The 15527-nt window shown below is 39.8% G+C and overlaps 1 protein-coding gene across 4 annotated transcripts in view; it reads left to right on the top strand.

Moving 5' to 3' along the window:
* The window catches only part of trmt1l (tRNA methyltransferase 1-like), a 14946-nt gene extending 296 nt beyond the window's left edge, over nt 1-14650 (top strand). The window contains exons 1-16 of one of the 4 annotated variants that reach the window (XM_037537528.1): nt 1-209; nt 1054-1185; nt 1292-1354; nt 1669-1782; nt 1950-2014; nt 3267-3423; nt 4824-4944; nt 5098-5177; nt 5387-5630; nt 5867-6079; nt 6808-6998; nt 7340-7418; nt 7501-7667; nt 8610-8675; nt 10135-10258; nt 13949-14650. The exon at nt 1-209 is cut by the window's left edge and continues 207 nt beyond it. In XM_037537528.1, the coding sequence (XP_037393425.1) occupies nt 1074-1185; nt 1292-1354; nt 1669-1782; nt 1950-2014; nt 3267-3423; nt 4824-4944; nt 5098-5177; nt 5387-5630; nt 5867-6079; nt 6808-6998; nt 7340-7418; nt 7501-7667; nt 8610-8675; nt 10135-10258; nt 13949-14159 (2007 nt within the window). In that variant the 5' untranslated portion in view covers nt 1-209; nt 1054-1073 and the 3' untranslated portion in view covers nt 14160-14650. Of the gene's footprint in view, nt 210-236; nt 296-320; nt 482-1053; nt 1186-1291; nt 1355-1668; nt 1783-1949; nt 2015-3266; nt 3424-4823; nt 4945-5097; nt 5178-5386; nt 5631-5866; nt 6080-6807; nt 6999-7339; nt 7419-7500; nt 7668-8609; nt 8676-10134; nt 10259-13948 lie in introns of those variants that run through there. The other 3 variants (XM_017718478.2, XM_017718477.2, XM_017718476.2) reach the window with 3 other exon arrangements.
* Nucleotides 14651-15527: the final 877 nt, after the last annotated feature.

Here is a 15527-nt window from a genome sequence, read left to right as displayed (position 1 = left end):
TGATCATTAATTTCCTTTTCGCAGTTGGGAAGTGTTCAGAGATTAATTAAACTCTTGCAGCACAGAGAATAATGCAGTTCGACTGCACTGGGTTGTTGTGGTCTAATCGCGGAGCTCCGCAACAGGGCCGTACACGCACACTTGCAGCGCTTTTATTGCCCTTTGCTTATGAGACGCATGGGGGCGCAATAGTGGTAACAATAAACGATGTAAGTTGACGGTTTACGAAAACAATCTTCTCTAAAATGATTCCGCAGTTCGCCGTATGACTTCCCTTTTTTGTCGTAACTGTTGAGTAAGTCTCAGAGCATTGATGCAAACGCCCAAGAGTTCTTTTAACGTTGTGCGTGATGTTCCTTTGAATGTGTTGTGTATTGTGGCTGTTTACGTGCTGTAACGTATTTATGTGCGTTTTAAGTTTTGCGTTAAAGGGGAATTCCACCAGTGTCTCAAAGGTTCTGAGTAATTCCGTCCTTGAGATGTAAGTAAAGCGGTTTCACGTGAAACGGTTCACTGTAGAGAAACTTACAATGAACTCTTCACCACCACCACTGTTTATTTACCGTGGTGCTGATAAGAACCAAGGAGCACGATGTCTACAACACAGATATAGCCATTTTATTTAGTATCTGAAGCCATCAGTGAACCTCCACATGCCTTCTGAGTGTTTATATGTAATGACTATTTTCCCCCAAATGCACTACATGTGCCTCTCTCCTATGAAATGATTAAAATACATGGACAAAAATACATTTTAAGTCAAGACTTTATCACAAAACCCATTAAACAGTGCGTCAGACACCAGGCAGCGTATCTTGACTGTTTCATGTTATGTCCTTCTGTGAGGGAATTGTTTGAGGTGGACGTCTGGTTCCTATCACCACCACTTTGAACAATTCTGTCTCTACAAATTTCTCTAGAGCAGAGCATCTCACACCAAACCACTTTAAATGACTGTTTACATCTAAACCCTTATATTATATACTTGTGCAGGTTTTTTGGAAGAATGGGTCGAGTTCGGCTTTAATGTAATGTCCTCTATTTTGTGCTCAGTCGTGGACGATCTGGTGAAGATGCAACCAGCATCTGAAGAGAGTGTGCAGCTCTCTGTTCATGAAGCCACGTCCACTGACATTGTGAAAACTGAAGACCACCATGAACAGACCCCCGCTACTACAAGTTCTGGTAATGTGTGGCTGTCTGAGCAGACTTCTGAATTTTTTCTTTACTTTCTGAATTTTTTTCGCATTACTAAATAATTCAGTTGGAATTCACTCCGTCTTTATTTCAGAGAGACATGTGTCCATCCAGTCTACGCTGGAAGGCTTGGAGATGCTGGTGGACTTAAATGGAGGTGAGAAGACTTAAATCTTTATGCTGTAAATAGAGATGCACAACAATTTTGAAGTCATATCACTGTTGGCAGATATTTGCTTAAAATAATACAGGCATCGGACAGAATTTGAAATTTCAAATTGATATTTGATAAAAAAACATCATTTTCTTCATTTTACAGTATTTGTAACCATCTGGAAATAAATGTTTGTAATATTTCTACATCTGCATCAGCAGATATGTATGAGAAAAATATCACATATTGGCACCGACGGCACATGTAACCATTACTCAGCTTTGACATTTAAGACTTTTTGTCTGACTGTCTCACAGCTGGTAGGAAGTCTTGTCCGTTATGTCCAGAGGAGAAGTTCAAGGCCTGTTACAGCCACAAACTGAGACGCCACCTGCAGAACCTACACTGGAAAGTCTATGTGGAGTTTGAAGGTTTGTGTTTTCATCCAAACTGCTCTGCATATTTATGAGTGTGAATCCAAAGGGCTCTTGAAGATGTGATGGCACCAGCTCGTAAAATGTAAAATGAGTGTGATGTGTGGCGTACTGAGGAACTTCTGAATGTTGACCACACATGTTTGCGTTTCTGGTTCTGACAGGTCAAAGGATGTGCATTTGTCATTTGCCCTGCCGACAGATGAAGTCCAGCCTGGGATCAGACCAGGTGAACCTCTTCTTTTATCCGTCATACCTGAGAGAAAAAAAACAAGTATTTCTAAAATAGTAACTTTACAAAGACATTCCAAGTGATGAAGGAACATTTCTGTTGATCCACTTCTTATGATATTTACGCATAACGTAAAGGAGGGTTGCTGTATTCCAGGGATCGGCAACGTTTGGCTCTGGTGCTGCATGCGGCACTTTTACTGCCCTAAAGTGGCTCCACAGCAGAATTTGGTTTTTAGGAACAAAATAAAATCTGCTCTACTGTGTGTTTAACATGGTCTTAACAATAAATGGTCTTATAACTACTTGTTCATCCTTTAATCCTGAAAGTTTGTGACACAGACAACAGTCTCGCTTACCTAGTAGCTAACAAAAAGGCAAAGAGAAAGATTTAAGATGAACATCAATATGTTGGAGACAAATAGACCCATTTGCATTTAGAATCACTCCAGCTGGTTTCATGATACATTTAATCTGCAAACAGAAACTGTCAAACAAAGAGTTGCGAGGCTCAGGTCACTTTCTCGCACGCCAAATTCTTGTTCAAATTGTCCCATTCCACCTTAAATGGTGCAACAGTTGGCTACATAGTTAACTACATTCTGGTGCCTCAGGTGCCATTTAAGGTGGAATGGGAAAATTCGAAGGAGAAACTGACTTCACCCTCGTAAAAAATCAAGCGTTAAGATACATTTTACAAGAAACTATTGTGTTTTTGCTGAAAGGTTTCCTGTCAGAGATGCGAGAAAAGCAGCTATAGCTGAGCTCAGGCTTAAAATAGAGCAGAGTAAGTCCGAGTTGTTGGTTGTATTATGTTTTTAGTGTATGCTAGAACATTAGCACATACTGAGACAAAAACGTCACATCAATAAAATGGACATGAAATGTTGTGGCTCCCAAGGTGGTTAGATTTCTGTTGAAATTTGACTAAATGGCTCTTATTAACGTTTGGGTTGTGACCCCTGCCCTATTCAAATGATGTAGAAAAATAAATAAAAATAAAAAACACGTGGAGATGCATATTTCTTTATTGGACAGCAACAACATGCATTTAATACAGTGCTCACCATAAGGTGGCAGCCTAGACTAAGAAAAGGCAGATGGAGCTCATATTTGAGACATACAAATCATTGTCTAATTACATAGTTTTTCCCTGATTTAGCCAAGCTAATTATACATGATTGTGTTCAAGACTGAGTGAAGTTGGACTCATTTGATCTTTTGTCCCCTACTATACATGTGTTCTTCAGAGTCAAGCCCGGCTGGTGGCGCACTACCACTGTGTGGTGTGCTCAGTCACTATTGCCAGAAAGACAGACATGATCAGCCATCTCAAACGCCACATTAACAAGGGCGAGACTGAGGCCAGTTATTCAGGCACCTCAGATGTGCTGTGTGAAGAACCCGGTAAGGAGCTTCTCCATGTGACTCTGTTCTTCTCTTCATTTTTTTTAGTTCTGTGTACGGCCGCACTATATATATATATATATATATATATATATATATATATATATATATATATATATATATATATATATATATATATATATATATATATATACACACACACATACACACATGGCCTTTGCATAATGACATCACAGGATGCCGTATGCAAATGAGCCTTCTAACAAACTACTACATTACTGTGTACTGTTAACATCCCCGACCAATCATAAACCTTCCAGACCTTCCAGTCGAGGTGCATAAATAATTTTAGTCAAAATAACACATGCCCGTCTTTTGGGTTAAGGGTTCACTAACATGTCTGTAATATATTGCAATGTATATCACATTAATTGGATCAGGTGTATTAGAGCGAGGAGCGCTAAGAAGATGATTATTCTGGAACCACTCTTCTACTGTTTGTATTATTCTCTCTCTCTTTCTCTCTCGAGATAGCAATGATAGTAATGGTTTAGTGACGCTTTTTAGTCCTGCAACAGGGAAACTGCACCTCCACATTTTAACCCATCTGTGCAGTGAAACATCACATACACATCAGTGAATGCACACACTAGGGGCAGTGAGCACTCTTGCCCGCAGCAGTGGGCAGCCCTATCCACAGTGTCCAGGGAGCAGTTGGGGTTAAGTGCTTTGCTCAAGGGCACTTCAGTCTCGTACTTTTGGCTCAGGAGAATGAAGCCGCGATCTACCGGTCACAAGGCTGGTGCCCTAACCTCCAGCCCATGACTGCCCCTAGATGTAGGTCTGATACTGATATTGAAATTGGCCAGTATCCAATGTTTAATCTTTAAGAAATAATGACACTTCAAAAGGAGCAATTTTAGATTGAGAAAATTTACTAAACATGAGCATTTTATAGTAGGTAATCAAACATTAATCACTACCACAACCCACCACCACCATCATAGGTGGTATTGTACTAGTGTTGTACTTGGTTGTTCTCAGTCTCGGGGTAAGGTGGACTGACTAGCCAATTGCAATGCCTCCATCTGATGTGATTGGAAATGGAACTTTTTGTCCTTCATGATTTGAACATTATATGTTAAAATAGAATGTTATCCATCGATATACATCACATTTAACAAATGTATAGAACTTCTGATTTTTCTGATTTTTCTTTCTACTTTTTATTTTTCTATTCTCTTTCTATTTTCTATTTTTCTAACCTGGTCTCAATCTTGTCTTAGTCTCACCACTCCTGATCATATTCTTGACTTGAGTTACTCCAAAGTCTTTGTGTTGATTCGCTCACAATGTGTCCAGGTTCCAGTCTTGGCTCAAACTCATTGGTCTTGACTACAACACTGTCTAATTCAATCTCTTTCTGTCTTTTCTCTCAGTGCCAGGCGGACAGGTCTATGAGATCATGAAAGAATTAGGCACCAATGTGCAGCTCATGCCCAACCACAACACACCCCAGAAAACAGACACTTACTTCAACCGCAAGATGAAGACCAACAGGTAAAAGAATCTCTTTCAACACTAGTGCGCTTTAATGACTTATATTAACATTCGTCTCTATTCCAGTCATTATTTTTTTGAGGGCTATACGGTATATTAAACATAAATTCCCTGCCTGTACAAACTGAGGCTTTCAATTTTTTTTCGTTCTAGGCAGCTGGTGTTTTGCTCTCTTGCGGTTCTTGCTGAAGAAAGGAGTCCATTGGAATGTCTCGATGCATTTGGAGCCACAGGTGTCCGTCTCCATTGCTTTGATTCATGCATAATTACTGTCCAAGACCTTTTAGACTGTGCATATAGTCTCACAATTTAGAAGACTTATGTTTAGATTATGAATTGTTAGAGTTCTTGATACTTGGGTTTCTGGTCTGTCATGGATATTGCTCAGCTTGTTTTAAACTCCACATGGTCTGAATGGTGTCTGCTCATCATTCCTGTGCAGGTATAATGGGCTTGCAGTGGGCCAAGCACCTTCGCAACGCTGTTAAAGTGACCATAAACGATATTAACGAGGCCTGTGTGAAGATGATCAAAGAGAACTGCCGTCTGAACCACATCCGTACAGAGGGGGGCCGTGCGCCCCGGCAGGTGGAGGGAACCGGGGAGAGCGACAACCCCATTGCTACTGTGGAGGTCTCCAAGATGGACGCTAACGTCATTATGCACCTGAGAGCTTTTGACTACATGTGAGAAGCACAGACATAAAAAATCAGCCAGTTTTTATGAAAACTACATGATAAATACAAGTGCATTCGAGCATTTTGCATAACGTTTAAGCTTTTTAGAAACTCAAATCAATATTTTTCTATATATGGTATATTACTATGTTATTAAAATACTATATAGCTGTACAAGTGTGTATATGCCAAGTTATTTTCATGAAATTCAGATGAATTTTATCTAGATCTTTTTCTAATGTCAGACATCTAGACCCATTTGGGACATCCGTGAACTATCTGGATGCTGCGTTCCGAAATGTGCGCAACCTGGGCATTGTTTCTGTGACCTCGACGGACACTGGCTCTCTCTACTCCAAATCTCTGAATGTGACGCTCCGTCATTACGGCTGCCAGATCGTCAGGACAGAGTACTACAGAGAGCTGGCAGCACGCATGGTGGTTGCCTCCATAGCCAGGTAAAACGACCTGTTGGTTAGTTTACCACTACTAGCATCACTGTAACCATTAAACCCTCACAAAGTTACACCTTATAGGTTCAGAGACCATAAAGTAATACATTAGCCAGTAGTCAAACGTAATTTCTCCCTTTTCACCCCAAATGTAGGCAAAGATATCTTTTTGATGGCTGAAGTTTGCTTCTTTAGTGCTGTAATGGTGCTGCCAGGTTAATGTAGCTAATAATTAGTGGAAGCTAAGAGTCATATGGAAATGTTTGAATAATTCCAGTCACATTACATGTTTTGTTGATTTTGTGAGTGAAAATAATAAAATATATATAATAGAATATATTTTTTTCTGCAAATTTTAGTGCAGTTTATTTGCTATGTTTAATATAATGGAAAAAATAAATTGCACTGTATTCAATGTGCCATATCTTTTGCACAGGGCAGATTTTGTTTTATTTTTTTCCCCCAAAATGTTCAATTCTGCAAATAAACAGTAATTGTGCATTAAAAATCAACAAAACAGGTTATTTGACCAGGGGTGCCCAAACTTTTGCATAACACTGCATGCCTAAATCAACACACACTCTCCTCAAACCATGTCAATTTGGTAAGTTTCATCTATAAAAATCTGAAAAAACATTGCATAGCTAAAATTGACCTGCGAAAGTTAGAGGCCTTGTTCTGTATTTGTGTGTGTGTGTGTGTGTGTGTGTGTGTGTGTGTGTGTGTGTTTGCAGGGCTGCAGCTCGCTGTAATAAAGGTATCGAGGTCTTGTTGGCTGTGGCTCTAGAACACTTTGTGCTGGTGGTGGTGCGGGTGCTCCGAGGTCCTACGCAGGCTGACGAGTCGGCCAAGAAGCTACGACAGCTGCTCCACTGCCAGTGGTGTGAAGAGAGAGTGTTCCTCAAGCCGGGCAGTATGGTGGAGGGTGAGTCCAGTAATACAACCAACGTGAAAGTTTTGCTTTGTACAGTAACTTTTCTTTTGCTGTAGGACCCGGTAAATCTTCAGTAATGGCTCTACATATAATAAACCTCTCTGTGGATACATTGTATTTATAAGTCCTTCTTTATTTATGAAATGCAGTGCTTCTCAACATAACACAAGAGGAGAAAGAGTAAACATTGTAAATAAATAAATAGTACAAAATATAACTACAGCATAAATACAAATTTAATGAAACACCATCCAGTAAACCCAGTATATGGGTTTGCTTTTAAAAGAAGACACAGCTGTGACAAGTCATTATATGGTTTTTGTGATCTCCAGAGAATCTGTACAGGCAGTTGCCCTGTCAGTGCCATGGCAGCATGCCGGGGAAGACCGCTGTGGAGCTCGGGCCTATCTGGTTAGACGCTGTTCCTAATTTTTCATGCTTTCATTCCGTCACTAGTTAAAGAGCTTTGGTTTTAAGTCTTTGTACCCCTCAGGTCAGGCTCTCTCTTCAACACTGGCTTTCTGAGGCGCATGCTAGTGGCAGCCGTCCAGTACAGCATGGAGGATATCCAGCCTCTAGTGAAGACTCTAATCTGTGAGGCTGACTGCACCACACTCAAGTCCTTCTCTGTCACTGGTCACTCAGTTCTAGCCAATCAAGGTATGTATGATGGCAGCCTCAGCCTTAATACTTTGGTTGTTTAATTTGCAATGCGTGGCATACTTGTTTTTTCACACACAGCTGTACACTGAGTTGCCAGTTTTCAGGCACACCTACCTTGTGTCTACCTTATATTTCATGAGGTGGTTTCGATTTGTCATAATTAAAATTATATTTGTTAATAATAAAAAATAAAAAAAAGAGAGATTGTCCCTTAGCAGTGCCTACATGGCCCACCAGTGGGGCAGCTGTACATGTTTAAATAAAATCTAGTTGCTGTTTGCAGTTGAGGATCTAGTTGCTCCTTTCCATGAAGGCTTACCTGGGAATTATTTGTTTGTTGAATGCTCATTGCGTCCAAAACATCCTCTGAGGGCAGACTGGAATCTTATTATTGCAATGTTTTCATTTAATAATAAAAATAATTGGTTTAAATTGATTTGACTTTAGGTGGTGATTCTGAATAAGTCCAGAAGGACAGAGAACAACCTTAACACTGCTTCCAGTTACAATGCAAAGTGGCACTAAGGCTATAATATATTAATAATAAGTAATGTTTTAGGCTCTATACTTTCCATTGATTGATGGGGAAGAATGGCTTACAAATTGTGCAGCAAGAGATGAGCTGCATTCAGTATGTGTGAATGTACAAACCGTAAGGTTGGTGTTCCTGATAAAATGTCCAATGAGTGTCAGTATAAAGCGTTTCTAATAAACTGGTAAGCCAGTGCATATTAGTATTCTTATACTCAGTCTGTGAAATTTAATTAAAGTAAGCTTAATTTTTTCCTTCTTGACCAAAATAAACAACTGTTTTGTTTGATTTCTAGGTATATTAATTCAGCTGTTACAGGCTATCCCATATTTACTGCTGAACTGCTCTGCTCTGGTTGAATTGCTGTTGAATTTGCTGAACAGTGCTCCCGTTTCGTCTCTTGGCAGTGGAGTGTGGTGTGGTCATCAAAACTTTGCAGAAGGTGGAGGAAGCTGACACGGCTGACCAGTCAGGTAGTAGATATCAGGTTTCATCTGATAGTCAGATACTGTGGTATCACATTTTCCATTGTGCTGTTTAAACCTCAGGCAAACTATTTTGAACAATGTTACAAGAGACTGAATTCAGAAGAATCTTTCAGATTAATTCATAAGGGATTAAAGGGGACAGAAAGCAATTTACCAGTTTTAGGACATAGAACTAAGTGCAAGAGAGTTCAAAGTGATGCTCACACTACTGTAGACTACCATACAACTACAGTTGGTACTATGGAATGTCTCTCTGGACCACTAAGGCCCAATCCCATTTTATCCATCTCCCCTGCCACTCGGCCCTCAGCCCTCTGTTTTTATGCAGAGACTCACTTCAAACTGAGTGTAACAAGAAATAAATAAAAACGGCAAGATGGCTGCGCGAGCAACCAAAGAAGCACACAAATGTGAGAATTTTCTCTGTTAAAATCACGATAATCACTGTTTTATTTTAGTTTAATGTAGTTTCAGTGTAATTTCTTCATAACAAGCATAAAAAAAATCATTAATAACATGCTAATGTCTCGGTAGCTTACTTTCCCGTTCCACCTTAAATAGTCCAGCAGTTCTGATGCCTGAAGCGCCAGAATGTAACTGCTGCACCATTTAAGGTGGAACGGGAAAATTCGAACAAGAAGCAGGTGAATATCTGACTTCAGCTTCATATCACCAAAGAATTAATGGTGGGCGATCATAAATAATTGTCTTATTCCCCTCTTTGAAAGAATATGATGCCCTAAATGTAACTAAAGCCCAGCAGTGAGGAGCTAAATTTTCTTTTCTCTGATTTCAGTGAAGATGATCTGGGTCGCCTATAGACCAGCGCTAGTAGCTATTAATAAAGTAATGTGCGTGGTATTTATTTATTTATTTATTTATTTATTTATTGTAACTCAGTTCAAAGGGGTTAGGGTGATGCTCAAAAACAAGGAGTAGGGGTGAAAACAAGAAATGGGATTGGGCCGGAGTGTCTAGGAAGACCGCGACAGTTTAGCTCCATACAGTAATGACATACCAACCACGTGGACCTATGTGGCAGGCATGTCTGATAAAATTGCCGCTGAATCTAATGTTAGGTACGAGGTTGCGAGTGCTATACTTGAATATAGTGTATATCAAGGTATTGTGTGTGTGTGTGTGTGTGTATATATACATTTCCTAAGTAAATTGTTCCTTCAGTTTCACCAGGCCAGAGCAACGTTTTGTAGATCAGCTGTTACAAATGAGTCAAAAGATAACTACTACTCTATGCAGCTTAGTGTCATGTAAATATTTACCTAAAACACTGAAGAAACAGAAAGGAATCTGTCTTTTTATGCACTAAATACCAAACTAACCCACACAACTATGAACAGTGGAGCTCATGTGCTTTATAGAAGGAATTCCTCTGATTTCTACACATTCGGATTTTTTTTTAACTCTGGTTTTTCTTTCCACTCAGGTAAAAGGAAGAGTGAAGAGCCTAGTAATGTGGTGAAAAAGCTGAAATCAGATGCTTCACTGGAGCACCCTGCCTTCTACTACAGCATCCATCGCCACAGCATCCGTGGCATGAACATGCCCAAGTAAGTCTCGTCTTACCTCACTGATCCTTATTGTCCTCTCATGAGTATCACTCAGTTTTATGTGCTATACAGAGTGTGTATTATAGTTTATACTAGGGGTGTCAGTGTTCAGCCTGAGTAAACACACCTGATTCAACATATCAGCTAGTTAGCAAGGCCTTCATGAGTTAAACTTTGAATTATGTAAGAGAAGAAGCTAATCCCTGCAGTTCTGGAAGAAACCCAGTTTGAAAGACAGGTCACCTTAATATTCAACAGAACAGTATAACACAATAACTAATTACACTGATCAGGAGTAACATTATGACCTTATTTCTCATTGTCCATTTTATCAGCTCCACTAACTATACAGGTGCCCATTGCAGTTCTACAGTTACAAATTAGTGCATCTGTTTCTCTGATACTTTGTTAGCCCCCTTTTACCCTGTTCTTCAGTGGTCAGGACCCCCATGGACCCTCACAGAGCAGGTACAATTTGGGTGGAGGATCATTCTCAGCACTGCAGCAACACAGATGTGGTGGTGGTGGTGGTGTGTTAGTGTGTTTTGCTGGTACGAATGGATCAGACACAGCAGTGCTGCTGGAGTTTTTAAACACTGTGTCCACTCACTGTCCACTCTATTAGACACTCCTACCATGTCAGTCCACCTTGTAGACGTAAAGTCAGAAACGATAGCTGATCTGCTGCTGCACAGTTTGTGTTGGTCATCCTCTAGTCCTTCATCAGTGGTCACAGGACGCTGCTCACAAGACACTGTTGGCTGGATATTTTTGGTTGGTGGACTAGTCTCAGTCCAGCAGCGACACTGAGGTGTTTAAAAACTCCAGCAGCACTGCTGTGTCTGATCCACTCAGACCAGTACAACACACACTAACACACCACCACCACATCAGTGTTACTGCAGTGCTGAGAATGATCCACCACCCAAATAGTACCTGCTCTGTGAGGGTCCATGGGGGTCCTGACCTCTGAACAACAGGGTAAAAGGGGAATAACAAAGTATCAGAGAAACAGATGGACTACAGTCTGTAACTGTAGAACTACAAAGAGCAGTTATACTGTAAGTGCATCTGATAAAATGGACAATGAGTGCAGAAACAAGGAGGTGGTCATAATGTTATGCCTGATCAGTGTATTTTGTCCATATAAGAGTCTTTCTAGTCTCACTGAAGAACTGTTTTGTACTTTGTCCACTACAGGTTTACAGTTTGGAATAATGTAAAAGTGCATGTTTGTAGATACATTTGCAAAATAAATCTAATATCACATTAGTGTTTTGAGACAGTGTTATAGGTTACCAATAAATCAAACAACAGGATAGATAGATAGATAGATAGATAGATAGATAGATGATTCTACATAAGGAAAGTTATGAAATGTCCAGAGTAATATTTTAAAAAGTGATCAAATAAAGTTGACGGTAAACTACTATACATACCGTCACTGTACAAAGAAAATCATGTATCCTTACTTTTTCGATTTTTAGTTTTCTACATTATTTCAACACACTAGCTGTTTCCCTTTCCCTTGTGCAAAAAATTTCATGATGCATGGACCAAAAGAAGTGCTCTAAAATCACTTGAAATAAAATCTCTTTACATTGACTTACATTGAAAGGTAAAAGTGTTTTTATCTTCTCCTGTAAAGTTACAATTTTGGAGATACTTGTTTTTCTTTGGACAGCAATGATATGTTATTACACTTTAATAGCTCCTTATTGAAATATTCAATAAGCATTAAAATTTAAATGTTGAAATAAACATTAAAAGATAACTTGTCATGTCTAGCGTACTATAGTTTGACAATGTGAAAGTTATTATTGGATGAAATAAGTTATTAATATGGTAGATGATTACAAACTTCTGAACTGTGGCATTTTAGACTGTGGGACTGATTCGATACTAATTGAAGTCATTTAGTGCATTTACATGCACTCAATAATAGTTCTATAACGGCTGAAAATCAGATTTTGTCAGTAATCCGATCAACACGTTTACAAGGGGCAGCCCACAACTGCCCCTTGTAAACCTCCCCTTGAGGTTAGGGAACTGGCCCCGGAAGGTTGCTGGTTTGATCCCCAGCGTCGACAGTCCATGATTGAGGGGTCCTTGAGCAAGACGCCTAACCCCCAATTGCTCCCCGGGCACCGTGGATAGGTCTGCCCACTGCTCCGGGCAGTGTGCTCACCGCCCACTAGTGTGTGTGTGTGTGTGTGTGTGTGTGTGTGTGTGTGTGCTCACTAGTTTGTATGTGGTATGGGTTAAAATGTGGAGGTGAAATTTCCCCGTTTGTGGGATTTTAAAAAGTGTCACTTACTTACATGCACTTGAGTACTCAGATAACGGGAAACTCTGGGTCTGCATGAGTCAGATAATAATCAGATTTCTGCTTTGCAACCAGCCAATAAACTCACAGAAGAAGATGTTTTAGTTTTTGTTTTGCTTGTTAACACAAATAGCTAATCAGCCAATCACATGGCTGCAACTCAATGCATTTAGGCATGTAGAGGTGGTCAAGACAACTTGCTGAAGTGCAGACCGAGCATCAGAATGGGGGAAGAAAGGGGATTTAAGTGACTTTGAACGTGACGTGGTTGTTGGTGCCAGATGGGCTGGTCTGAGTATTTCAGAAACTGCTGATCTACTGGGATTTTCACACACAACCATCTCTAGGGTTTACAGAGAACGGTCCGAAAAAGAGAAAATATCCAGTGAGGGGCAGTTGTGTGGACGAAAAAACGCCTTGTGTTTGACCTGATGTGAGAGGACAGAGGAGAATGGGCAGACTGGTTTGAGATGATAGAAAGGCAACAGGAACTCAAATAACCAACCAAAATCTCTGAGGAATGTTTCCAACACCTTGTTGAAAGTATGACATGAAGAATTACAGTAGTTCTGAAGGCAAAAGGGGGTCCAACCTTTTACTAGTAAGGTCTACCTAATAAAGTGGCTGGTGAGTGTACATAATCTAGAAGAGGAAGAATATTTTAATCCTTTATTTCGTCTTTGGTGTCAGCAGAGCTCCAACTGTGTTTTGCTGCCTTCTCGCAACATCCATCTGATCTCCTACATGCGCAGACTGAGAAATCCAATTGGAGTGAGTTCACATGCACTGAGAAATCTGATTACTGAGCTAAAATCCAGCCTCTTTATCAGATTCCTTAATCGGATTTCTAGATCGGAGTATGGCGTTTACATGACCATTTGAACATTCAGATATCTGCAGAAATTCGATTATGATTATGTTTACACACTTGCTGTGATTCAGAAATCATACCACATTTTACCATGACATATTTCTGTATCGGGGTCTCTGAGCCAGCAGAGCATTTTTTTTTCTTTTCAGTTCAGTGTTTGTTTATACACAAACACCTGCATGCAGCAACTTGAAGGATATGCATAAATATCTTATATACAGGTAGTTTTTAGATTTATAGTCTAGATTTGTTTTGCTCGAAGATGGTGGGTGTGGTTGGAGGGAGAGGTGAAATGTAACATTATTGGTTAATGTTATTTTTGCCACCTGCTGTTGTGCAGTGATGTAACCACAAATCAGAAGTTCAGTTTTTTCAGGTTGCCGTTAGAATTAAGCTTGATCTTTATGGACTAAATGACCTGTGGGAGTTCTCTCTTTGGACTGTACTTTAGCTCTATATATGTCTGATATTTTACTGTTTCCCACCCTTCCAGGTTGAATAAGTTCCTACAGTATCTCACTGAGGCCGGTTTCAGAGTGAGTCGGACACACTTCGACCCCACAGGCGTTCGCACTGATGCCACTCTGGAGCAGTTTAAGTCTGTACTTACCAAATATAGTGTGCCTACCTACTCAACAGCTCCCCCAAGTGGCAACCAAGGGCATGGCGTAAGCACAGACGATAAGGGCCGCAAAACTGACTGATCTCTCTAAGCAAGAGCAAGCAAAACAACGTTTCTGCTGACTTTGAGTTTCCATGCTTCATGCCAGATTGAGAGAAGAGGATGTTTTGCTGTGTATTATGCCAGGATTTTGTTTCTTTAATGCACTGAGACTTTAACTCGAGTTTTTTCCACTTGAGCGTGTTTTTTTTTTTTTTTTTTTTTGTCTTGGGGTGAGGGAGCTGGCTGTTGTTTGCATAACATTTTTTTGTTGTTTGCATAACTGAGCCTACAAGCTTTCAGTATCTGATAATTATATTTATTTCTTAGTTTTATGATTTTAAAAAAATATTTGTGAGGTTTTGATCATTTTACCTTGAGCCTACTTGATCTGCTTTTTTATTTCTTTTTAAAATTGCTCTCTTGCCTAGAGCTGCCTGGACATTTACACCGCATTCCAAATTATTACGTAAATTGGATTTAACTGTAATAAAGATTAATTTTTTTGTTTCTCAATTAAACTCATGGATGGTATTATGTCTCAGGGCTCTTTGGATCACTGAAATCAATCACAGACAGCTGCAATAATTAGTTTGCCAGGTGAGCCCAATTAAAGGAAAACTACTTAAGAAGGATGTTCCACATTATTAAGCAGGCCACAGGTTTCAAGCAACATGGGAAAGACAAAGGATCTCTCTGCTGCCGAAAAGCGTCAAATAGTGCAATGCCTTGGACAAGGTATGAAAACATTAGATATTTCACGAAAACTTAAGCGTGATCATCGCACTGTGAAGAGATTTATGGCTGATTCAGAGCACAGATGGGTTCATGCAAATAAAGGCAGAATAAGGGAGGTTTCTGCCAGGCAAGTTCATTGGATTAAGAGAGCAGCTGCTAAAATGCAAACCAGCAAACAGGTATTTGAAGCTGCTGGTGCCTCTGGAGTCCCATGAACCTCAAGGTGTAGGATCCTTCAAAGGCTTGCTGTGGTGCATAAACCTACTGTTCAGGCCACCTGAACACCTTTGTTATTGTATTTTTTTTTTTGTTTTTTTTTTGCCAACTGGTCAAGAGATCTGATGGAAATGACATAACAGTAAGCCAGGTAGTGCTTAGAGTAGCCTAAATGTATTATTTTAAAAATTAGTTTTATATTAGTAAACAAAGACTCAAGCATAAGTAAAGGTAGTTACCAAAAGCATCTTCAGTAGGAGTAAGAAAGTATCAGTATAAAAAAACCTCAAGGAATATGTTTATGGTCCTTTTGGACCTGCTTCTGTGCTTCTTAATACATGCAGCATCAGTTTACACAGGAGCTGAAGTTTATTAGGCTTTGTTCTGTTTTGGAGATCCTTCATGTCCAAAATAGGATTCTAAAGCTAAAAAGTGTGAGGAACAATAAACAGTGCAG

The sequence above is a fragment of the Pygocentrus nattereri genome, chromosome 4 (genome assembly GCF_015220715.1).
Source record: "Pygocentrus nattereri isolate fPygNat1 chromosome 4, fPygNat1.pri, whole genome shotgun sequence".
Classification (NCBI taxonomy): domain Eukaryota; kingdom Metazoa; phylum Chordata; class Actinopteri; order Characiformes; family Serrasalmidae; genus Pygocentrus; species Pygocentrus nattereri.
The sequence above is the reverse complement of the archived record's forward strand: the minus strand, read 5'-3'. Positions and strand labels throughout refer to the sequence as shown.